At 19.5% G+C, this 22,916-nt stretch overlaps 3 protein-coding genes across 4 annotated transcripts; 1 reads left to right on the top strand and 2 right to left on the bottom strand.

Annotated features, from left to right (window-relative positions):
- Positions 1 to 2,521: 2,521 nt before the first annotated feature.
- On the bottom strand, positions 2,522 to 8,580 carry LOC100866340 (transmembrane protein 62). 2 transcript variants are annotated; one of them, XM_086911222.1, is made up of 14 exons: positions 8,505 to 8,580; positions 7,624 to 7,763; positions 7,386 to 7,497; positions 7,162 to 7,299; positions 6,629 to 6,949; positions 6,388 to 6,520; positions 6,106 to 6,261; positions 5,844 to 5,991; positions 5,563 to 5,685; positions 5,402 to 5,483; positions 5,067 to 5,195; positions 4,720 to 4,894; positions 4,374 to 4,598; positions 3,258 to 3,967 (listed from the first exon to the last, which is right to left on the bottom strand). In XM_086911222.1, the coding sequence occupies exons 1-14, from the start codon at positions 8,578 to 8,580 to the stop codon at positions 3,934 to 3,936; spliced, it is 1,992 nt and encodes a 663-aa protein (XP_086767348.1). In that variant the 3' UTR covers positions 3,258 to 3,933. The 2 variants fall into 2 exon arrangements, with proteins under 2 accessions (XP_031772529.2, XP_086767348.1); XM_031916669.2 differs by lacking the exon at positions 8,505 to 8,580 and having other exon boundaries at positions 2,522 to 3,967; positions 7,624 to 8,479.
- Positions 8,535 to 14,530, top strand: LOC100866456 (uncharacterized). The gene is made up of 8 exons (XM_003693784.3): positions 8,535 to 8,673; positions 9,541 to 9,615; positions 9,753 to 9,953; positions 10,045 to 10,209; positions 10,277 to 10,426; positions 10,612 to 10,711; positions 10,779 to 11,024; positions 11,371 to 14,530. Exons 2-8 carry the CDS (start codon positions 9,541 to 9,543, stop codon positions 12,744 to 12,746), a joined length of 2,313 nt encoding a protein of 770 aa, XP_003693832.1. The 5' UTR covers positions 8,535 to 8,673; the 3' UTR covers positions 12,747 to 14,530.
- On the bottom strand, positions 13,339 to 22,750 carry LOC100870544 (cilia- and flagella-associated protein 70). The gene is made up of 22 exons (XM_086911221.1): positions 22,674 to 22,750; positions 22,381 to 22,473; positions 21,879 to 22,071; positions 21,594 to 21,770; positions 20,980 to 21,245; positions 20,705 to 20,881; positions 20,524 to 20,624; positions 20,132 to 20,262; positions 19,899 to 20,050; positions 19,620 to 19,771; positions 19,331 to 19,454; positions 19,089 to 19,157; positions 18,761 to 18,904; positions 18,327 to 18,533; positions 17,094 to 17,227; positions 16,802 to 16,950; positions 16,368 to 16,528; positions 16,108 to 16,254; positions 15,786 to 15,916; positions 15,466 to 15,586; positions 15,112 to 15,261; positions 13,339 to 14,463 (listed from the first exon to the last, which is right to left on the bottom strand). Exons 2-22 carry the CDS (start codon positions 22,456 to 22,458, stop codon positions 14,320 to 14,322), a joined length of 3,108 nt encoding a protein of 1,035 aa, XP_086767347.1. The 5' UTR covers positions 22,459 to 22,473; positions 22,674 to 22,750; the 3' UTR covers positions 13,339 to 14,319.
- Positions 22,751 to 22,916: the final 166 nt, after the last annotated feature.

The raw sequence follows: 22,916 nt of genomic DNA, 5'->3' as shown, positions 1-22,916 counted from the left end.
AAAATTTTAAGAAAATTTATTTTAAACTTATATAACATTTATAATGAACATTTATAATGAAAATAAATAAAATAGTAAATAAAAAAATGAAGTATTTTATTTTAAAAATGAATGAAATTTTGATCTAAAAAATCAAACATTCAAAAAAATCTATTTTTTTTCATTTCTTTTTATTCTTTTTTTTTTTAAATACTATAAAAATAATTTCTAGAGAAATACATATAAAATAATTATTATTTCAAATTGAATAATTAATATATTAATAAAATTATATATAATATATTAATATTATAAGATTTAAAAAGAATTATTTAAAAATTAAATTTTTATTAAATTCTGATTTATGACTTATTATTATAATTAAAATAAATTTCACATGAAAATTAATGATATTAAATATTTTTAATAGTATTATTATAGTGGTATCACATATTAATATTATCAATAAAATCATAATAAATTTAAAATTAATATCAATAATTTAATGTTTTCAACTTATTTTAGATTCAAACATTGTATTAAAATTGGTAATTTTTGCTAATATTGTGACTATGATTGTAAATTTATAATTTATATAAATTTATGTTTTAACATTGCGATAAAAGAAAAAATATAATGTAGTTAACATTTTTCTAAAGAAATTGGTTTATTCACTACCTTTTAATATAAGTATTATAAATGTAATAAATTAAATAATATATAAATATTTAAAATAATAAGTATATAAAATTTGGGAAAATTTAAGGTTATATATACTGACATATCAATGAAAAAATATAATAATGATAATTAAGATAAAAAATTGATTTAGTTATAACAGTAAATTGCGTTAAAAAACAATATTAAAATTTTATTAAGATTGTAGTATTAAAAAGCTATATAAAAATATCATATATATGTAAATGTATAATAATAGTATAATAATAATTATATAATAATTATATTTCAAAATTATATTGTATCATTATACTGTTAAAAATTAAAATAAAAAGATGCAAAATAAAATTTTTTAAATTCATAATTTTATTTCTATTAAACAATTGGGGTATAAATAAAAAAAATAAAAATAGGGGATATTAATGTATAGTTATTATTAAATAAAATAGTAAGTTATATTAAATATATTTAATTGTTATAATTGTTATAATTGTTTTAATTATAACTATATTATTATTTATATAATTTCATTTCTTGAAACAAATATTTCATAAAGTCACAAGATATCTTAGGAATCCGAAATTTATATTTTTTAATAATTAAATTAATAATTAGATAAATCTGCCAAATTTATTTTTTTCATGATTTTTACAATTATAATTTATTTGTTATATATATTATTGTATATTCAGTTATTTTTTGCAGATATATTTAAAATAATTTTATATATAAAATAAACTGCATTATCAATTATAATGAATTCAAAATTACTATGATTTTTATATTTTAATTGATTTGATTATTTACAGAAATAAAATTTATGTAATATTAAATAAGTATTTTATTTAAAAAATGATTGGTGCATATAAATATTATAATAAAATTTGAGATATTTAATAAAAACTCAATTTACAACTTATTCAAGTTATGTATAACATTTATTAACATTTACATATGTTATTTCATATATGCAATATAGATTTTATTGATTCATTAATTAAGAATATATTTTATATTATGTATTTAATATTTGAAAATAAATTATTTTTCATTTTTCTTGTAATTTATAAAATACATTAAATACATTAAGTACATTATGAAGTAATTAAATTAATTATGATTCCCAATAATCATTAATTTTATAAATATAAACTTTAGAAAATTATATATTATATGAAATAAGTATAATAAACTATAAAAATAAACAATAATTAAATAATTATAATTATATTATGAATCTCAAAATAATAATTGCATATATTTATGAATGATAATAAAAGTTGTACAATATAATCAACTTTTAATTATATTTTTAATATTTTTTAAATTATTTAACATATTTATTTAAAAGAGAAAAGATTTGTAATTACTAATAATTGGGAATCATTGATTTACAAAGATCACATTTACAGTTCTGAGATCATGTTTGAAAACATAACAGATGTAGAAAAATATAGAATATAGAACAAAAAAATTATAGTATTTATTTTATAAAGAAATACTGATTTGTATTTTAAAAAAGATATTAATTTTTTATGCCAATAAATGTTAATTATTCAAAATATTATTAACAATGTAAATAAAATATAAAAATATTAAAAAATAATTTACATAATTATCTTAATTATTAAATTAGAAATTATTGTTTAAGTTGAAAATAATAGAATTAATAATTTTACTTATTATTTTCAATTCCAATAAATAAAATTATATTTTTTTATCACAAAAAATAAAATTTAGTTAGATCATATGAAATTCATGTATAAGTATATGAATACACATACACGAATATATATATATATATATATATATATAAAATTCAAAATAAAAATATTTGTAAGAGATTATTAGATTTGAATTAAAGTTTTGTTTTTAAAACAATACAGGAAATATTTTCTTTTATTGTATTACATATAAAATTTCATATATTTTATTGCATTTTTTTTATTTCTATAGATAAATTTTAATTCATTATCTGAAATATAATATATGGCATAAAATAAATAATTAAATTTTCTTTTTATTTTGTGTTAATAATATAATTCTTATGTAATATATTCTATGATGCATTCTTTCTATTAAGAATTAAATGAAACTGTAAAAATTTTCAATTAGTTCTAAAATATTAATAATTTTTTGATTATTATCTTTTCTGTTTCAAAGTAATCAAAGAATGTAATTGTTGAGTCTTTTATTTTATAAATTTTTCCAATACTTTTCAAAATTTTATTTTTTCAGAATTTCAATTAAATAGAATTATTTGTTTATAAAAAATTAATTCTTTATAGAAACTAAACTTTCTGTTAATAATACTTTCAATGTTTTAATACTTTCTGTTGTTTTCTTATTTTTAAAAAAATGAAATATTTATATAAAAATAACTTGCTTTTTTTTCTATGTTTATTCTAATTTTTCTAAATAATACTAACTAAAATAATTATAACTTTTATATTTTATTTGAAAATATTTATTAAGAAATATATAATCTTTCAGAATTCTTATTAATCTAATACAAAATAATTATTATAAACTGATTTATAATTGTATAAATGTATTGATATATAAAATTAATTAAAAACAGAAAAGAAATAATTTAAAAATTAAAAACTTAACAAATAACTTTTATTTACAAAAATTGACAGTTTCATTCAATCCCTGATATTTTACAATACTTCTGTAACATTAAAATACAATGTGGAAGCACAATTATTGTTACAGACAAAAAGATGTAAAAGAAAGAGAACATATTTTTAAATTATAAATTTAAAAACAATATTCAAGCATAAATTATTAAAATTAAATAACATGTATTATTAAACATATGATAAATATATTAACAGTCTTTGTTTTAACTCTATCAATTAATAAATTCTGGCATTCAAAAGGAACTTATTGAATATAATGTATACAATACAATTATAAATAATAATCGCGACTATTTCAATTTTTTATTTCATATAAATAAAATAATTTTTACTTTTTTATACTAATTTAAATTTATATTATATTAATCTTCATTCATAATAAATTTAAAACTTTTGAATTTATTAGAAAAAATAAAAATTATATTTATGTATATTATTTAAATATACATATATTTATTATATAAGAAGTTAATGAAAAAAAAAAATATATATATATATATATACACATACATATATATATATATTTTCGTAAATTTATTAATACATACATAAGAATATGAAAATATTTGAACTATATAAAATAAATAATAATTTACTAAATTATATAGTAAATTATTGTACCTTCTTTAAACTAACCAAGGGGAGACCATATTTTTGCAGCAGACCTTTATAACAAAAAAAAAATTATGTTTAGTATATAAATAAAATAATAAAATATATTTAATAATAAATTACTTATTATTACAAGTAAGTAATCCCGGGAAGGACGATCACATTTAATCTCGATTAAGATTTTATAAAATTTAATTTTATGATATAATAACATTTTTTACACAAATATTTTTTCATAAAATTTTATGATTTTTACTTAACATTGATTAAGTAATCGCGAATATATCTATTTTTTTTTATCACTTATCTATATTTGAAAACTATTTTACTTATATGTTAAATTATTATATAACATTTTCATACAGAAATAATATAAAGAATAAAAATAATTTTTATTTTATAGTAAAAATATTAAAGTAATATAAAAGTAAAAATATTATATTATATTATAATACATACCTTAGACATGAATGTGGCATAGTATTTACTTGATGCCATAACATCATTGCTAAAAAAATACTCCATGTACGTAAGGGACATAATATAGTAGCTAATGTTCCATATGCTAGCCAGAAAAAATAAGCCATACAGGTTTGCATTATAATTAATAATATTATTGGTAAATATTGTAAAATAAAACAAATTTTAGACAATTTATTATTTGGCTTAGTAGTATTTTGTAGCCTGTAAAATTATTTAATTTTTTAATTATTACATATATATTTCATATATTACATTATTTACTCAGTAATAAATATAAATATAATTTAAAACATTTGATAAAAAATTATATTTTTTATCTTACCGTTTATCTACTTTATTAGCTAGAATTAGCATTAGTGGTAGATGGAAAGAAAATAATTGAAAAAATCCATAAGCATAAGTAAAAGCACCAGGCAAAAAAGAATTTCCAATGAATGTTCCCCAAGCAAAAATTATACCTGTTTGATTTTCTATTACTTCACCAACTGCCCATGGACCTTAAAATTTTTTTTGCAAATTGAATATATTTTCCATTTGAAGATTGAAATAAAATTATATGTATTAATATATATTAATATTTGAAATATAACAAATATTTTTTTAAGAAATTTAATTTTCTATTTAATCATATGATTTTTAATAAAATTATACTCATTATCATTTTCTTACCAACTGTTAAATATAATGCATACAATACTAATGGAAAAAACAGACGATCAACAGTTGATAATATCCATAATTTTCTAAGCCATGAATGAAAAAATTTTATTCTGAATCTTGGTCGATGTATTTGCTTTCCTAATTAAAGAATATTTCAATTACAATTTATAATTAATATTAAAAATTTTACTTATATGTTAAATTATTACATAGAAATAATCAACCTAACATTTAGTTATTTAATAAATTAAAATTAATCTTTTTTATTTTTTTAAATTTCATATAATATTTTAGTGTTTTAAATTGTAATACTTAACATATTATATAACATGTAATTTACTCACTCTCACATAATATATGAAGAAAACGAAGTATACATAATGGAATTACTAATAAAACCAATACTGTTCCAAATAAGAATTGAAACTGTAGAAGAAAAAATCATATTAATATATAAACTTACATAAATATATAATTATTTCATGATATATATTATATTACGTACGATATTACTGACATTAGACATAAGTATAAGTCTAGGTAAAATGCGAAATGATAAACGTGATCCATCAAGAGCAAATGGTTGAAATATTGTTGTTTCTCTTCCATCTATATCTATAACTCTTACCTGTAATAATTTTTTTTTGTTATTAATTTTCAATTTTTAAATTGTTATATAATAATAATATCATTCATATATGGCTATAACCATTAAAATTGTTGAATTTATTAAAAATTTTAATGAAAAAAATACCATTAAAAATAAATAAACATATTTTACTAAACTCGAATAGTATGTATTCCTTCTCTGTAGTTTGTTGTATTCCATTTCAAAACATAGAGAGGTCCTTTAATATGTTCACATTCAAACCAAAGTTTATCATCTAACTGAACTTCAACAATTTTTATCAGTGCTATTGAAAATGCCAATATTCTACAGAATAATAAAAAATAAAAAATATTATAAAATTTTTAGTAGTAAATAGTTACATTTACATTATTCATTAATTATCTAAATATATATATTTCATTATAAAAAGATATTTACCTAATATGAGTAGATTTAATAACAGACATTATATTTTCTTTTCTAGGCATCATATATAAAGCATGTTTAGGATTAGTAATTAATACTACAGGCCATTCCTTATGTTTTACATCAATAAATGAAAATTGACCATGATCTATTACTCCTAAACGATACCTAAAAATGAATAAACACAGTAATATTAATTTTTTTAAATCAACACTATAATTATTTATAATAATATATAAAACAAGAAAAATATATATGCCTCTACTTGAAATATAATACAATAAAATATATTACATTCTATTATCTTTCCAATCTGCTAACTCTAGCTCAAGAAATCCTGCTTGTTGTAATGTATACATATTAGGCACTGCCCCACCAAGAGTATGATAATGCCCACAAAGATATACCATACTTTCTTTATGTTTACCTGATATATATATATAATATATGAATATATTATAAATAATATATATAATATATATATTTTATATATATATATATATTTATAAATAAATATATATATATTTTTTATTACCTATAATATTTCTAATATTAGTTTGTGATAGTATACAGGATGTAGGATAGTGACCAAACCATATTATAAAATCCGTATTACTATTTTTGGATTTATTTACTAAATTATATATACTTTTAATTTCATGTTCATCTAACATGCCAACAAAATTGAATGGTCTTCGCGGGCCAGGTTTTAAGCAAGCATCTATTGCAATAAATGTGTATAGTTTAGAACCAATATTTATAGTATACATATAAGATCTAGGATGCTTCTTTCCTTGAATAGAATAATTTGAATAATAATTATTTTTTGATTCAAGAGTTAATACATTAAAATTATCTGAAATAAATTTAAATAATATTGTATTAATAATTAATTATGAATATTATTATAATATATTACAATATACAATATTAATTTTAATACATATATTTTATGTATTATATATAAATAATAAATTTAAATTTTCATTTTATAAGTTTATGTAGATAAACATTATATATTATTATTTAGTATTTTAATAAATAATAATAATATGATGTGCTTCTTACCATGATTTCCTCTTACATCTAACCATAGAGTTCTTTTGCTAACTTCAGTATCATCTAAAATACGTTTATAATATTGCCATTCTTCTAATATTTGTTTTGATCCCATTTTATCTTTGGCTTTTGCATCTGTGAGATCACCTATTAAATTATTATATTACATATATTATATTACAAATATTAAAAAACTAATTTTATAAAAAATTATTTTAATGTAAAAAAATTACCTGAAGCAAGCACAACAGAAGGTTTTATGGTACCCACAGTAATATTACAAAATTCTTTTAATTCTGTTATTCTAAATGGATCTTGAAATATACTTATGTGTATATCTGATATCTAAAAATATGAAAAAAAGTGAATAAAAAAATATTTAAAAATTAATTAAAAAAAAATTAATTCTTTTATATAATTTTTAAATAAATAAATATTTTTGTTATAAAATAAACATATAAACATACAAACCTGTAAAAACCATATTAAATGATCAAATGATGTTCCAATATCATAAAATTTTGGTTGTGACCATTCTTTTTTCATATCTGTATTATGCAAGGTATCATCTAATACATGATTATCAACATTGATCAAGTCAGCAACATTTGCTACAAATATTGATAGCATTAATACAAAGACCAAAAGAATTACAGTAGATTTCGTTATTTTCATTTTTAAAGGAATGTCCTAAATATTTTCTTTTTGAGGCTATTTTCTTGTGGAAGTTAACCACCTGTATATTTTCAATGTTTACAAATTTTATATATTAGGTTATGCTTTATAATAAATATGACGTTCATAATAACACCATTTATTAAAAGCAAAAAATTTAGAATTTCGGTTTTTCATAATTTTACGATTTTTCAAGATTGATTAATAATTATTATATCAGAATACAAACAAATTGAATTTCTGATCATTGCAGAACAGTAATGAAAAGAGTTGACATGTCTACGCATGGCAGTAACAGTGGTATTCATTCAATACTTAAATCATTAATATCATTACATCACATCTTAATCTAATATTCTATGAAATTTTCAAAAATTGTATATTATTGTAATTAATAAATTTATAAAGATTTATAAAACTGTTTTTATATTTTACTTTATATTTTTTATGGTTAGAATAAGTATTTTATATTGCAATTGAATATTGCTTAAATCATATATTTCATTTAATTATACATTAAAAATGATCTCATTTTATTTAATTAACAGAGATGTAATTTTGAGAAAATTTAATTAAATTTGTGGAAAATTCAATATTTATTAATGAAATGTTTTGTAAAAAATAAATCATAATGAAAACCACTGGAACTACCATTACTAATAATTTTCTTATTACACTGAGGCATCTGTGAATGTTGTGCAGTGTCAATGTGTCCTTCTTAGGAAAAATAAGGGTAGTGCTCAATAGTGACATATGTGGCTGATTTTTAATTGAAGCAACATAACGTTCTTCTTCGTGATGTTCTAATTTTTTTTCTCTTGACACTATTTGCAGCTACTTGCAACCGTACGTTATGTTTATTTTTTTTAATCGTTATTACATTTCATACTAAACTTATTTTATTTTTACATTTTAAAGAAATCAATTATACATTCATATAACCTAGTTTTACATAAATTATATTTTAATACTTTTGTAAAAACTTTTTATTCTATTGTATTGTTTAATTTATATAAATTAATGAATATTATGTACATAAATATCTATATATAAATAGACTCAGTTTAAAAAAAAATTCAATTTTTTTAATGATTAAACAAAATTTAATTCGTTTTTGAAATATTTGAATTTTCTTATAATTTTGATTAATAGAGTATATAGCTAATTAAGGTTAATCTTTTTTCGTTAATGAAATTCCTATTTTTGATAAAATGTTTTTATGTAATGTTTAATGTATTTATGCAGAGAAAAAGCATATAAATTGTAAAATATAAATCTTGTTCATATATTAAATTATTTATATATTTTATATTTATTTGGAGGAATTCGGAAGTAAAATTCTTCTTGAAGCAGCACGATAAAAACGTGATATGAATATATACTTTGATGTTAAAAATATTCAACTTAATATAATTGATAATCTATTAAATTTATAAGAACTGTATTTTATTTAATATCTGATCTTAAATAATTTTAGTGAAAATGAATTTATGTATTTTATTATATGAATTTAAATTTATATTTTATATTCGTGAAATAGTACAAATAATTATACTTTCTAATATGTAATTAAAATATTCAAGATTATCATTTTTAAAATTTGAAGAAAAAATAATTTACATATTTTTAAATTTTAAACGTAAATAATAACGTTTTAAATTCAAAATGAATTAAATTTTTATTTTTCTTCAATATAAATTTTGTATATTTTAGATGGCATCTAATGCACTTGAGGAAAAAATAAATAAAATTCGACAGCAAAATGAAGAAATTAGAAGAAGATATGAGGTATATAATTCTATATTATATTTAATATATAAAAATTTATAATAAATTTTATTTATATTTTTTAATGTAATTATAAACATATAATATTTTATATTGTTGATAAAATTTGTTTTATAAAATTATTTTTATTATATTAGGAAGTTGAAGAAGATAAAAAAAATGCAGCAAAACTAAATGCTTTGGTACAAATGGTACCATCAACAGATTGGCCAGAAAGAAAAGAACCACCAGAATTTGTAAATCCCCCTAAAATTAAACCAAAATCAACCAAAGAAAAACATGAATATACATCACATTCCCATGCTGGGGAAGGAAAAAAAATTCATTCTTTTGCTCAAGTACATAATAGAATTCATATTATTAAATTTATTTTCTATTATATGTATGTTTAATAATTTGAATTTTAAGATAAAATAAAATATCACTTAGGGAGAGGGACCACCACCGGATCCTAAATACAATTTTTTAGCAGATTCTGAACGAGAAGAACCTAGTGTAGAATACATAAAAGAAAATAATGGGAATAGATCTCATCATAAAGTAACAAAAGGAAGTTTCAGAAAAAAGATTAATGGCAGAGAGGGTAACCAGAAAGTATGTAATAATGTTGTTTTTATAAATCTATTTGATCAAACATAAAGAACTTCATTTTTATATATAGGATATTAAATCAAATAAAGGAAATTACAGAGATGAATCTCAACCAGCATATGATGCTTGGAGAGCAGAAAGAAATCGTATTGATGAAGATCGTATTAGTAGACAAAGAACTGCAGAGGGCAATTGGCGTAGGGAATGGGATAATGATAAAGTATAAACAAATTTTCATAATATATTGAATTATTAATTATAAAAATTTAATTTCGAATTTAAATAAAAAACTTCATAAATATTAATAATATATCATTGTTATTAAATTAATATTTAAAAAATAATTGTTATTAATTTGTATTAATTTACAATAATATTATAAATTAAAAATACTTTACATTGTAGGTACATATTATATATGATGCAGTAAAAAAATCATCAAGGCCTACATTAGGAGATTTTACAAAAAAGGATAAAGATTCTGATAAGAGATATCATGTTAATAGTATGTTCATCTGTTACTGTTAAAGTTTCATGTTACATAAAGATATTAGAAATTATTTTTTTTTTAGATAATGAACATGTCAATTACATTCGTGGAAATCATCGTCCTCATCGTGGAACAAAGAACTTTTACAATAATTATGAAAATCGGTCTTATAATACTTATGATCAACATAGAAATAATACAGCAATATCCACAAAAACTCCTGTTTCTCCAACTTCTGAAGAAAGAACTGTCATTGCAACTGATAAAAGTATTAAAGTCACAGTAAATCAAAGCAATATAACAAAAGGACCTGTAATGAGTGTTAAAGGTAATACATATATTATATTTATATCAAAATTGCATGCATTTGAGATTATATAATTTGATAAAAAATATAAAAAAAGAAAAAAGTTAAATGATATATTTTTTTTATTTTTTTTATAAATACAATAATGTATTCATGTAAATACACTATTTTTTATTCGAATCAATTTTTTGAAATATTCTTTATGAAAAAAATATTAAAATATAATATTTAAAAAACTTATGATTGGCATGTGCGCGCGTGTTATATAATATATGTATACATATATATATGATTTACATATACGTATATATATTAATCTTTGTGTAATTTTGATATATGTAAATTTCTTAAAATATGTAAATTTTAGTGAATTCACCAAGTATAGCCGGAACTGGAAGAGTTGGACCACGGCAAAGAACTCGTTTAACATATAGTCATTCAGATGTCGATACACCCTCCTCTGAAGGTGAATCGTTTTTCCGTCAAAAATCATTTGAAGATAAATCCAAAGGAATTTATTTTAATAATCAGAAATTCTCTAATATAAAAAGATCTCATTCACAAAAAAAAAAGGAAAATGAGACAAAATATCAATATCATTCAAAAAAAGATATAAAAAAGGAAGATAGTGATTCATATAAGCATTACGAAAATGAATTTAAATCTTATACACAAAAGGATCAATATAAATCTCATGCTATTAAATCATCAAAATCTTTAAAGGAAAATATAAAAATGACAGAAGATGATTCTTCAAATGTAAATGTTTCGCAAACACACGAAACTCAAGAATGTTCAACTCCTAGTAAAATAAAATTGGAAGAAAATGCTGAAATGAATATAGAACATAATGTTGAATTAAATATCAAATATAATGATGAACAGAATATTGAATATAATAGTGAAAAAAAAATTAAATGTAATAATGAACAGAATATTGAACATGATGCAACAGAAAATTGTTGTAACATTCAATCTATTAAAGTATCAAGTATAGAAAATGTGCAATCAAATATTGAGAATAAGATGACAAATAAAATATCATCGATAAAAGAAATAAAAATTGAAGAAATTTCTTTGTCTTCTATATCAAATGCAGATAATTTTGAACACATTACCAAAGATGATATCGATAAAAATAGCTTTGAAAATAACAATGAATGTTTAGATTCTCTTATGAATAATGTAACAAAAGATTTACAAGAAAGTATGTCTTCCGAAATATCGGTTCCAATTAATATTCAGTGTAATGAAAAACAAATATTAGAAAATAATGAAATATTTAATGATGTTATTGAGATAGATACAGATCTTCTGTATAAAGATGATCAACAAAAATCAAAACAAATTACAAAACAGTTTGTAAACGACTGTGATAATATCGAAGATGAAATTACAGTGCAACAAAGTGTAGAGGAGATAACAGATAATTCTGTATCTTTGTTGGAAGATAAAACACATTCTGTGATAGAAATTAATAATCAATCAGTATGCAATAATAAGTTAATAGAGAAAGAGCAATTAGTACAGAAAGAAATATTGAATTTAGAAAATACAGCAAAGAAAAATAACGTATCTGATAACAATTTAAAGGATACTATGAATTTTTGCGAAATAAAATCTGAGAATATTTTTAGTCCTGCAGATGGAAGTGTAGATGGAAATTCAATACAAGAAAGTAAAGATAAAATTGAAGAAATAAAAGAAAAAGTAAATGAAATAAATGATAAAATATTGCAATAAAAACAATATCAAGTTTTAATAAAATGTGTAATGAATTACACCTATACTTTTTGATATTAGAAACATTTCTATTGTTCATTATGATAAAAAATATTGTTTTAACGTATCATTAGGAATGAATTTTAAAAATTTTGAAAATACTAATAACTGCGAAATTTCTTTTAATAGTTAAAAATTAAATTGTTAATTTTTGATTTGATTTTAAAATATTTCACAATAATAGCAATACATTTTAATTGGTTAATTTATCATTTAACATTCATGAAAAATTAAAACATTTATTTTGAAGATTATAAATATTTTCAATAAAATATTTATAAGATAATTTTAAAATAATGAAAGAATTATTATTATTACTAAGTGATACTATTTGCGCACAATCGTCAATGCTATTTAATTAATCCTTTGTGAATTTACATTTAATCATTCTTTGTATTAGTATTTGCTTTAAATGAAAAATTTTTTTTTACATACGTTAATATATTGGAGATAATACTATTTATATGATTATCTTCTATTTTCATCTACAGAAGGATCCATTTTTATCTATTTTTTTCTTTTTTTTTTCTTCTAATATTACATTGTTACAAATGAAAAAAGCAATGTAAATATTTTGTATAAAATATTCGTTTTTGTTTTTTTATTTTTTAAAGAAATAAAACTGCAAAGGATTAGTACATTAAAAGTTAATCTACTACAGTGCTTTTATAATATATAGAAATTGACAAGGCCAAGATTCGTATTTCTTGATACTTTATATAAAATTTTACGACAATAGAATACTAACATCTGTTCAAATAATATGCGATCTCGAATGATATTTTTGTAATTGGCTCTAGGAATTAATTGTATATTGAAGATTGATATATGTGTACACAAAAAATGTTGTATACTTTAATATCATTGGAACTGTTGATTTAGGAAAGAAAAAACAGAAAAAGCAATCATTTATAATATTCTAAATATTATAAACATTAAACTATAGGCTATATTTATTTGTCTTTAGTCTAAAAACAATGTTACGTTACTTTATAGTTTATATAATTTATTTGCTTCTTTTTACTAAAAAATTATTTATTGCACGTTTTTTTTTTATTATTATACGATATTTTGTTATATGCTTGCTTTATGTTTTATCTTTCATTTAAAATAAGATAGTAATGAGATGATTAGCCGAAAAGGATATCATTAAGTGTTGAAAAAAAAATTAAATTTTTAACAATTCAAAGAGGGAGATGATTTATAAAATATGAATATCTATTATTATTATAAGAAAATTTGAATATTTATATGTTTATTTATAATTAATAGTTTTCAAATTAATTAAAATATATAAATTTTCAATTAATAAAAATTAACATTTTTTAAAATATATATTATGAAATATATAATGATAAAATGTAATAATATTAAAATTGATTAATGAATAATGTTATTAATATAATTTTTTATTAATTGTATTTATTTTCTTTATTATATTATTTTCAATAATTAAAAATAAGTGCCATTATGATTTTTTCTTTATTAATTCAAACTTTCTTTTTTTCTCTAATTCATTATGGTGCCATTAATTTTAAAATTGTTCCTCAGATCCCTCTATATTATGATCCTCGACAAGATCGTTGGTTTCTATTAAATTTGGTGGTGCGTAATCCAAAGCCTCCATCATGTTCGTTATTCTCAACCACAGTTTTCTATCTGTAAGATTATTCTGATACTTAAAAAAAAAAAAAAAAAAAAAAAAAGAAAAAAAATAAACAATAAAAATTGTTAGTAAAATGAGATATTGTTGTATATTTTTTCCTTTATTATATAAAAAAAACTTATAAAAATAAAAATGTATTCAAATTATAATATATTTTTTTCATAATAAATTTTTGAAATAATTATTTCATTATTTTATATTAATATGTAACATTTCATTAAGACTTCTATTTCCAATCGAAATAGATAGGAATAAAATTATATAGATTTCATTTGAGTAAAAAAATATAAAAATTAGATCATAATAAAGAATATTGTTTAGTTTATTTTTGAACGAATTAGATATTTTAAAAACATTGAAATTTAAAGAGCATTTTTAATCCTATTATTTTTACTAGTTGGTTTATTAACAGATTAATATTTACGATAATATTTTTTTATTAGAGAATTAATATTTTTTATAGAGAAATATGATTTCAGGACATCAAAATATAATTTTACAAAATACTAAAATATCACACTAGAATAAAATGTTATAAAAGTTCTCAAAGATTAATTCACTATAAATAATTAGAAAATTTCATACTCTATATAATGAAAGATAGAATTATGCTTTAATAATAAATATAAGAAACTATACTATATAACTATATAAACTTACTTTGATTATTTCTGCATAACATTGCATAAACTCGTCGTATCTTCTAAGAGTCATGTTCAAAAGACATAAGTAACCCCACACTTCTGGATTCTGATTATTAATCCTGTTTGCTTCTGACAGGGATATTTCTGCTTCGTGAAATTGACCTAACTGAAACGAAATGATGTGTGTAGAAAAAAAAAAGAATTTAAAAATTGAAGACATATGTCAACAATACTAAATTATTAAAAGATATTATTATAATTAATATTTATTACTAAATGAGATTTTTCAAATTAGTAATATTTATTATTAAATTATTATTAAATTAGTATATATATAGTAATAAAATAATTTAGGAATATATATAAATACCTCATAACAACTTTTACCAACCCCTAACCAGGTTAAGCAAGAGGGTGAAGATTTGCATACACTCAAAAAAATTCTTTTTGCTTGATCAAAATCACCGTGACTGTGAAAATGATATCCCAATCTATAATTAATGAATGAAAATATATCAATTTTATTATTTCATTTTATTTTATAATTTTGATATTTTTTATTCAAAATATCAAATTACTTATATACAATATAAGAAACAGAATGTATAAATATTATATATATACTATAAAGATTTTGAACAAATTAATTAAAAATTATTGTTTGATATTTTTTATACGATTATTAATTACCTAATTTCTACTAAATGCAAATCTTTAGGCCTATCGAAAAGCATACGCGCATGTTGATACAATTCTATTGCTTTTTTGATATCTCCTATTTTGAAATAACAGTGGCCCATTAAACTACTAATCGAATAATCCTGAATAGATTAATTAAAAGATATTAAAAAATTTGTTAATAATTTGTTTATAATTATTTATAAACGTAATATTTTAAAATTATTTTGTTTATAATTCTATTGCTAATTATAAGATATCCTGTATCTACTCATTATATTTTTGATTTTTTTTATATTTAATAAATTATTGATAAAATTTGAATTATATAAACCATTCCATAAGTGTATCGAATTTCCTTTAAATGAGATAATGCATCTTCATATCTGTTAGATAAATAATGTTCCACTGCCATATAGTACAAGACATGAATCGATCGATTGGAAACTGACATTTCTTCTGCTAATGCCATTTCTGCAAACTGAATATTGTTATATTATAATATTTTTGAAGATATATTTATGCAAATTGTTTTTTATTATAATTTTTTTCTTTACTTCATTTTTTAAAACAAAACAATCAAAGATATTTTACCTCACAAAAGTTCAATTTCAATAAAAATATTACAACATTTATATACAAATTATTTTTTGGACAATAATCCGTGGACCATAAAAGCGGTTTTTGATCGAGTATTATAATGTGAGTTTTATCTTGCATACATTTCTCTGCTATACGAAGCGTGAGATCCACTCCTAAGATATGAAATATAATACTAAATACATTTTCATTTATTTGCATTTATTTTTTGATTCGTTTATTTGTATTTTCTTCTATATCTTATCTATTATATATTATTTTATATATTATTATTACTATTATTATATATTATTTTTTTTATATTTTAATCTATTATACATATATTTTCAAAATTTTTATCGTTAATTTTGTTTATATATATAATAATAATCTCATATAATTAAATCTATTATTTTATAAGTAATTATATTATTAAAAAATTTTTATACCTGGATAATAATCGGTTCGTATAAAGAAAAGATGTAAAATTGCCCAGCCTTCAAAGAAGCGTGGATGTAAATAGACAATAGCTCTCAAAAATATCTCAGCCTCTTTGTATTCTTTATTCTCAAAAAAGATTATTGCGTATATCAACAATCTAAAATCATTATAGTTTGCAATATAATATATGTTATATAATTATTCAAATAAAAATATATTATTTTAATTTTTTTATAAATTCTATAGAAAAATTATAGAAAAATTATAATGAGTGGTATTAGATAATATTACTTTACATACGCAATTGGGTGTTGTCGATCTAGCATAAGTGCTTCTAAACAGCATTGCTTTGCACTTTCTATATCACCTATTTTCTTAAGAAAGATTGCATATAATGTCCAAACATATGGATCATTTTTATTCGATTGTATCAGCTGGGAAAATAATAAGATTATTATTATATTTATAAAATAATAATTAAATTAGTATATCGAAATAATTATCGTTTTAATTATTAAAGAAATTAGTTAAATTACTATACTCATTTTAAATATTTTTTTTTTTTTTGAATTGTCAATTAAATTATATATGAAACAAAATAGGATGTACTTTATATGTATACTTTTTATGTATATATATATATTTTTATATGTCTTCATACATTTTATATGTATATTTTTGTATTTCTATTTTAAAAAAACAATAAAGTTAATCAGATCAGATATCAGAATCATCTCTTGAGAATTTAAATTTTGTGGAACAAATGTAGACAAGAAGATGAGAAAAGGATAAGATAAAAATTAAGGAATCAACATTAATTCTAAAGTATTGCAAATGAAACATAAATATAGATAAAAAGAGTAAATAATAAAACAAGAATAAGTATAAACTAATAAATGACTGTCACTGTCGTCTCTTAAATAACAGACAACTTTTTTAAATATTTAACAGATGCCGTTGATTTTTATCATATCAAATTTTTATCATATATCTCTGTACTTTTTTCTCTATTTGCTTTTTTTGTTCTTATTTTTGGCATACAACTTCAGATAAGGATTATAGGATTATTATTAATTTTAATTTTTATCATATCTTTTGAAAAATCTTTTCAAAAATATGTCTTATATTTTGAATGAAATTAAAAAATATGTTATTTTCTCAGACATACAATGTATCTTTAAAATGATGACTTTGCAAAACATACGTATTTTATATGATATATAATTTAAAGCCTATTTTAAGAATCCAAGAAAAATATATTTCGCATATCATTTCCTTTTTCATTAATTACATTTATTATTATTATTTCATTAATTATAATATATTTTCCTGATATAAAATTATAAAATTTCGAAAAATTTTTATTTTAATTTTGTCAATTTTTAATATTTTAATATTTTATAAAAAATTGCAATTATATTATATTAAGAGAATATAATTTGAGAGAGATTCATAAGCATATGCATGTTATATAATTAATTAATTATAATTAATAATTAATTAATTAATTAAATAATGATCTTTATAATTTACTTTTAAATAATTTTGTTTAGCTTCATTCAGATTTCCAAGTTCATAAGTTTCTTCAGCATACAAATATATCATTTGTATATTTGTACTTTTTTCTTTTTTATTCATCAAATCATTTTCATTGTTTTTCGTAAATCGACATTCAATTATTTGGTTTAGAGCAAGATGCATTTGCTCTACTAAATATATATATATAGAAGTGATAATATTCTGTGAAAATATAATATAAATAAGAAATTTAATATAAGGAAATTTAATATTATATAATTTTAAAAAAATATATTTTTTTTTTTAGTAAATATTATATGATGGTTTAATCATTTTGAAAAAAATTACAATTTTTAATTTTTTATAAAGGAAACTTATAAATAAATAATTAATTATTTTTTGTTATGTTGAGAAAAAAAAAGTGTAAAAGTATAAAAAAATATACGTACATGAGATTCCTTAGAACCTATAAAATTTAAAGGCAATTTGAATTTTTGATCTATCAAAATAGGAATTTTCATTCTTAACGTATTGCGAATAGTTAAGTATATTCCAGTTTTATAAAGATATTGTTTGAAACATGTTATTTCATCCTGAAGTTTAAAGAAATTTAAATATATAATAATATTTTTATTACAAAGAATTATTTAGCAATCCTCTGAATATCTTAAATATTATCTTTTTATCTTTTTTCATGTTTAAACCAATTTTAAAACTAAGATTGCATTAATTAATAAATTAATTTTTCAAAATACTTTTTAATAATTTTAACATTACTAGTTTTGGATCGAAGCAATATGATTCTTGTGCCTTTTGACCTTTTTCTTTATTTTCTTCACAAAAATCCTAGCTTAAGAAAATATAAAAAATTCTATAATTATAAATATTTTATATTTTTATAATTTATATTTTTCAAATTTTATATTTATAAATTTTTGATAGAGAAAAAAAAATAAAAAATATAAAATAAATAAAATAAAAATAGAAAATTTTTATCATAACATTGAACATTCTCATACTCGATAAGATTCTGTAAGAACTTCTGCCAATTTTTGAATGCAATGTTTATACTGTTCTTCTGCTACGTTATTAGAGTATACATAATACGGTTTTTTTTCCATTTTAGATATTATTTCATCTATCCTATATTAAAAATAAATTAAAAATTAAATAAAGATATAATAATTTTATCAATTATAATTAATAATTTTCTCTTTTGAATGGAGAAATAATTTATTTTTCGTGAAAATTTTCACGAAATAAAAGTGAAATTATATTAATATAATAAAGCAGGATTCTTTGACTTACAAATATGTGAAATCCTCCTCGATTTTACAAGCGATCAAAGGTTCGTAGAATTCGATATCAACTACTACAATTGTAGGTTCCCCATTTTCATTAAATATTGGTTCCCTTTGATTTTTTGTTTCAATTTCTGATTGATTCGATTGCGAGTTATTCTAAAATTATATATATTTTTCAGTAAAATATTTCATTACTATTATTATTTTTTATTTTGATTAAAAAAAAAAAATGAATCCATAATTTAATTTGTGACTTATTATAATAATTTTATATTTTTTTTACCTTTGATTTTTCGACTTTATTTTTTTTGTCTTTTTCTTTTAAGTCTTTACGCGATAATTCGAAAACAAAGATATTTTGATCGATTCCTAACTTTTCCGATAAGTCTGTTGCATTATACGTATATAATTGGCCCACGGCTCGACAACTTGTTCCTGTACATAAAATATAATTTTTAACACGTTTAAAATTTCATAGACACGTATACTCTTATATTGGAATATAATAAAATTTACTTCCTGGAAAAAGTAGTTCCGAAATATCGATGTAACACTGATACAGCTGTTTCCTAGTCGATAAATCATTTTTAAATTTCATTGGCGAACCTGCTGCTACTATTTCAAATTGGAAAGGCCATAATTTGTGTCTGTAACACCAGTCATTTCTAATAAATTTTTTCCACACATATAATAATAATGATAAAAGTTATTTTAAATAAAAAAAATATAAATATTAATATAATATGTAATATAAATATAAATATGATCAAATATTTATTATTAATATTTATTAATTTTTATTATTTTTCTGTTATCTATTATTGTTGATTTGATAAATTTATGAATATATTATTATTTGTCATTATAATATTAAAAAATCAAATTGTAAAAAATATTTAATTTCATACTTTGTAATATGATCTCGTATTGTTTCAAGTCCTTTCTCCCATGCGACACAACGAATCAAAGAATTCCATTCTATTCGCGGTATATCTTGGGATATCTTTTTCTTTAAAAATTAATAATAACAATTGTCAATAAAAGATGCGTGTACTAATGCATATTAACATTTTATTCCTTTTTTTATACCGCTAAATCGAATTGCTTTTTGAATTCATTTTTAATTCCCATAAAATCACAGTCTAGTTTGTATTTCGATAATTGAGCACGGTTTTCTATGTAACGCAAAGTATTCCATCGTTTCGTTCTCTCGATATCGCGGTGTTTCGTCCACTTGCCTTGATCGAAAATTAAATTTTTTGGAATCTAGAATGAAATGTAAAAATCAATGAAATAGTAGAAAATATAATAATAGAAAATATAATAGAAATATTGATAAAAAATTTTTACAAATAAAAATATACCTCGCTATCGGTATACGCTATCGTGCCAGCTTTATATTTGAAATTATCCGTAAAAGTTTCTGGAATGTTGTATATACTTTCGACTGTGATATAGAGTAAATTAAACGCATTATTTGCATCAGTGATTAATGTTGAAAGATTAACTGGAAGATGATCTTGTGAGGCCGTTACTGTTAAACGTGGAAGATTCTGCCACGATACTAAATTACCATCAAAGAAAAAATTAGGCGTTTCTAGAATTAATTTTTCAGAGAACTCTTTTTCACCTAAAAAAATTTGAAATTATGAATTAATAAATTTGAATTTTCTTCAAATCTTTTATCATTAAAATTTTGCAATTTAAAATAAAATTTAAAATTTGAACATTTTGAACATTGAAATTTTGAAGATATGAAATTCCTGTGAGTCCTGAAATTTTTCAATTTGAAAATTTTTAAAATTGTTAAATATAAAACGAAAATGTAAAAATTATTAAAATAGAAAAAAGAAAATTTAATTCATAGTTCGCATATCTATATTATCAATTCGTTGGTTTCAAAAAATTATGAATATAATAATAATAATAATAAATATAATAAATAATAAAAAAATTAGAATAAAATTATTTTAATTACCTAATATAATTGGAATTATATCAAAATTACATATTCCAAATAATTTTGATGTGAGAAATAATCCAGATTTTGTGCTGAATATCGATTTTTTTTTATTCTCATTTTTCTTAAATTCTTCTGAAATAGATAGATTCTGAATAGATTCCTCATCATTTTCTATTATTTCTACAGCTTTAACTACATAAATATACAAATATTAGAAATTCATATATTAATACTGCAAGCAGTATTTTATCATATAACTATTAGATACATAAAATGAATTATAATAATATTGATTTTTACTTAATATAGGAATTGATACAATTGAATTAATATTTTCTTTATCACTGGGAATGACTGGTAAATTAACATTAAAATTGATTATAGAAATGGATAATTCATTAAAAGTTGATTTGATTAATAATGGATCACTCTCTCCCAAAACAGTACCATTATGTTCCACTATGAATAGCACATTTATATCCTCTTTTCTGAACTAAATTTTTAAATAATGTATTGTTACATATACATTGTTATACACACGAATTGAATTATTAAAAATTTTCTTTTTTTGTATAAATATTATTTATAATAAATTCGATATCGATTTTATACGTATAAAAATGAAAAAAAAATGAATATAAAATTATTTGTTTTCATACATAATATAATTATATATAATTAAGAATTCAAAATTTATATTAATTAAATATTTATGTTCATTTAAATATGTATATACATTTTTGATTTAAAGAAAAGGTTATCCGTTATATTGAAAAAAATTTTATATATTGCTAAAACTTACAATATTTTCAATGGTATGTAAAGATATTTTGATATTTTGTTCATTCTTTATATTTTGCCATTGTACCCATTCTTCCATTTTAGGAATGTTTTTCTGGAATATATTTAATAATATCAAAATTATATTCAATTCAATGCTTCAATTGTTTCATAAAAGGAAATGCGAAAGAACATATTTAATGAAAGATTAATTTCAAAAAGTAGATTATATAACACGATATTCTCGAATGAAAAAATCGTTAAATTATCACATTCGTAAATAAAACATGTATACTTTAAATACGAAATTCGTACATAATTTTAAATTATATATAAAATCGAGCGCGCGTAACTTCAATGTGTCTAAACAGTACAACGATCGATGCGGAACTGAGTTGTTATGAATCTTTTGATGACGATTATTTAATATGAAAGACGATTATAAAATATGAAATATTTAAATGTTATAAATTTCAATATTTAATATTGTATTTTTAATAATTAATAATTAATAATGTGTTTTTTTTTTAGAACAAATAAATATATACAGGTATAATT

This window comes from Apis florea, unplaced genomic scaffold, assembly GCF_048593485.1.
Source record: "Apis florea isolate Af1SG1 unplaced genomic scaffold, ASM4859348v1 contig_3203_pilon, whole genome shotgun sequence".
NCBI classification, from domain to species: domain Eukaryota; kingdom Metazoa; phylum Arthropoda; class Insecta; order Hymenoptera; family Apidae; genus Apis; species Apis florea.
This window is presented reverse-complemented; position numbering and strand designations above follow the sequence as displayed.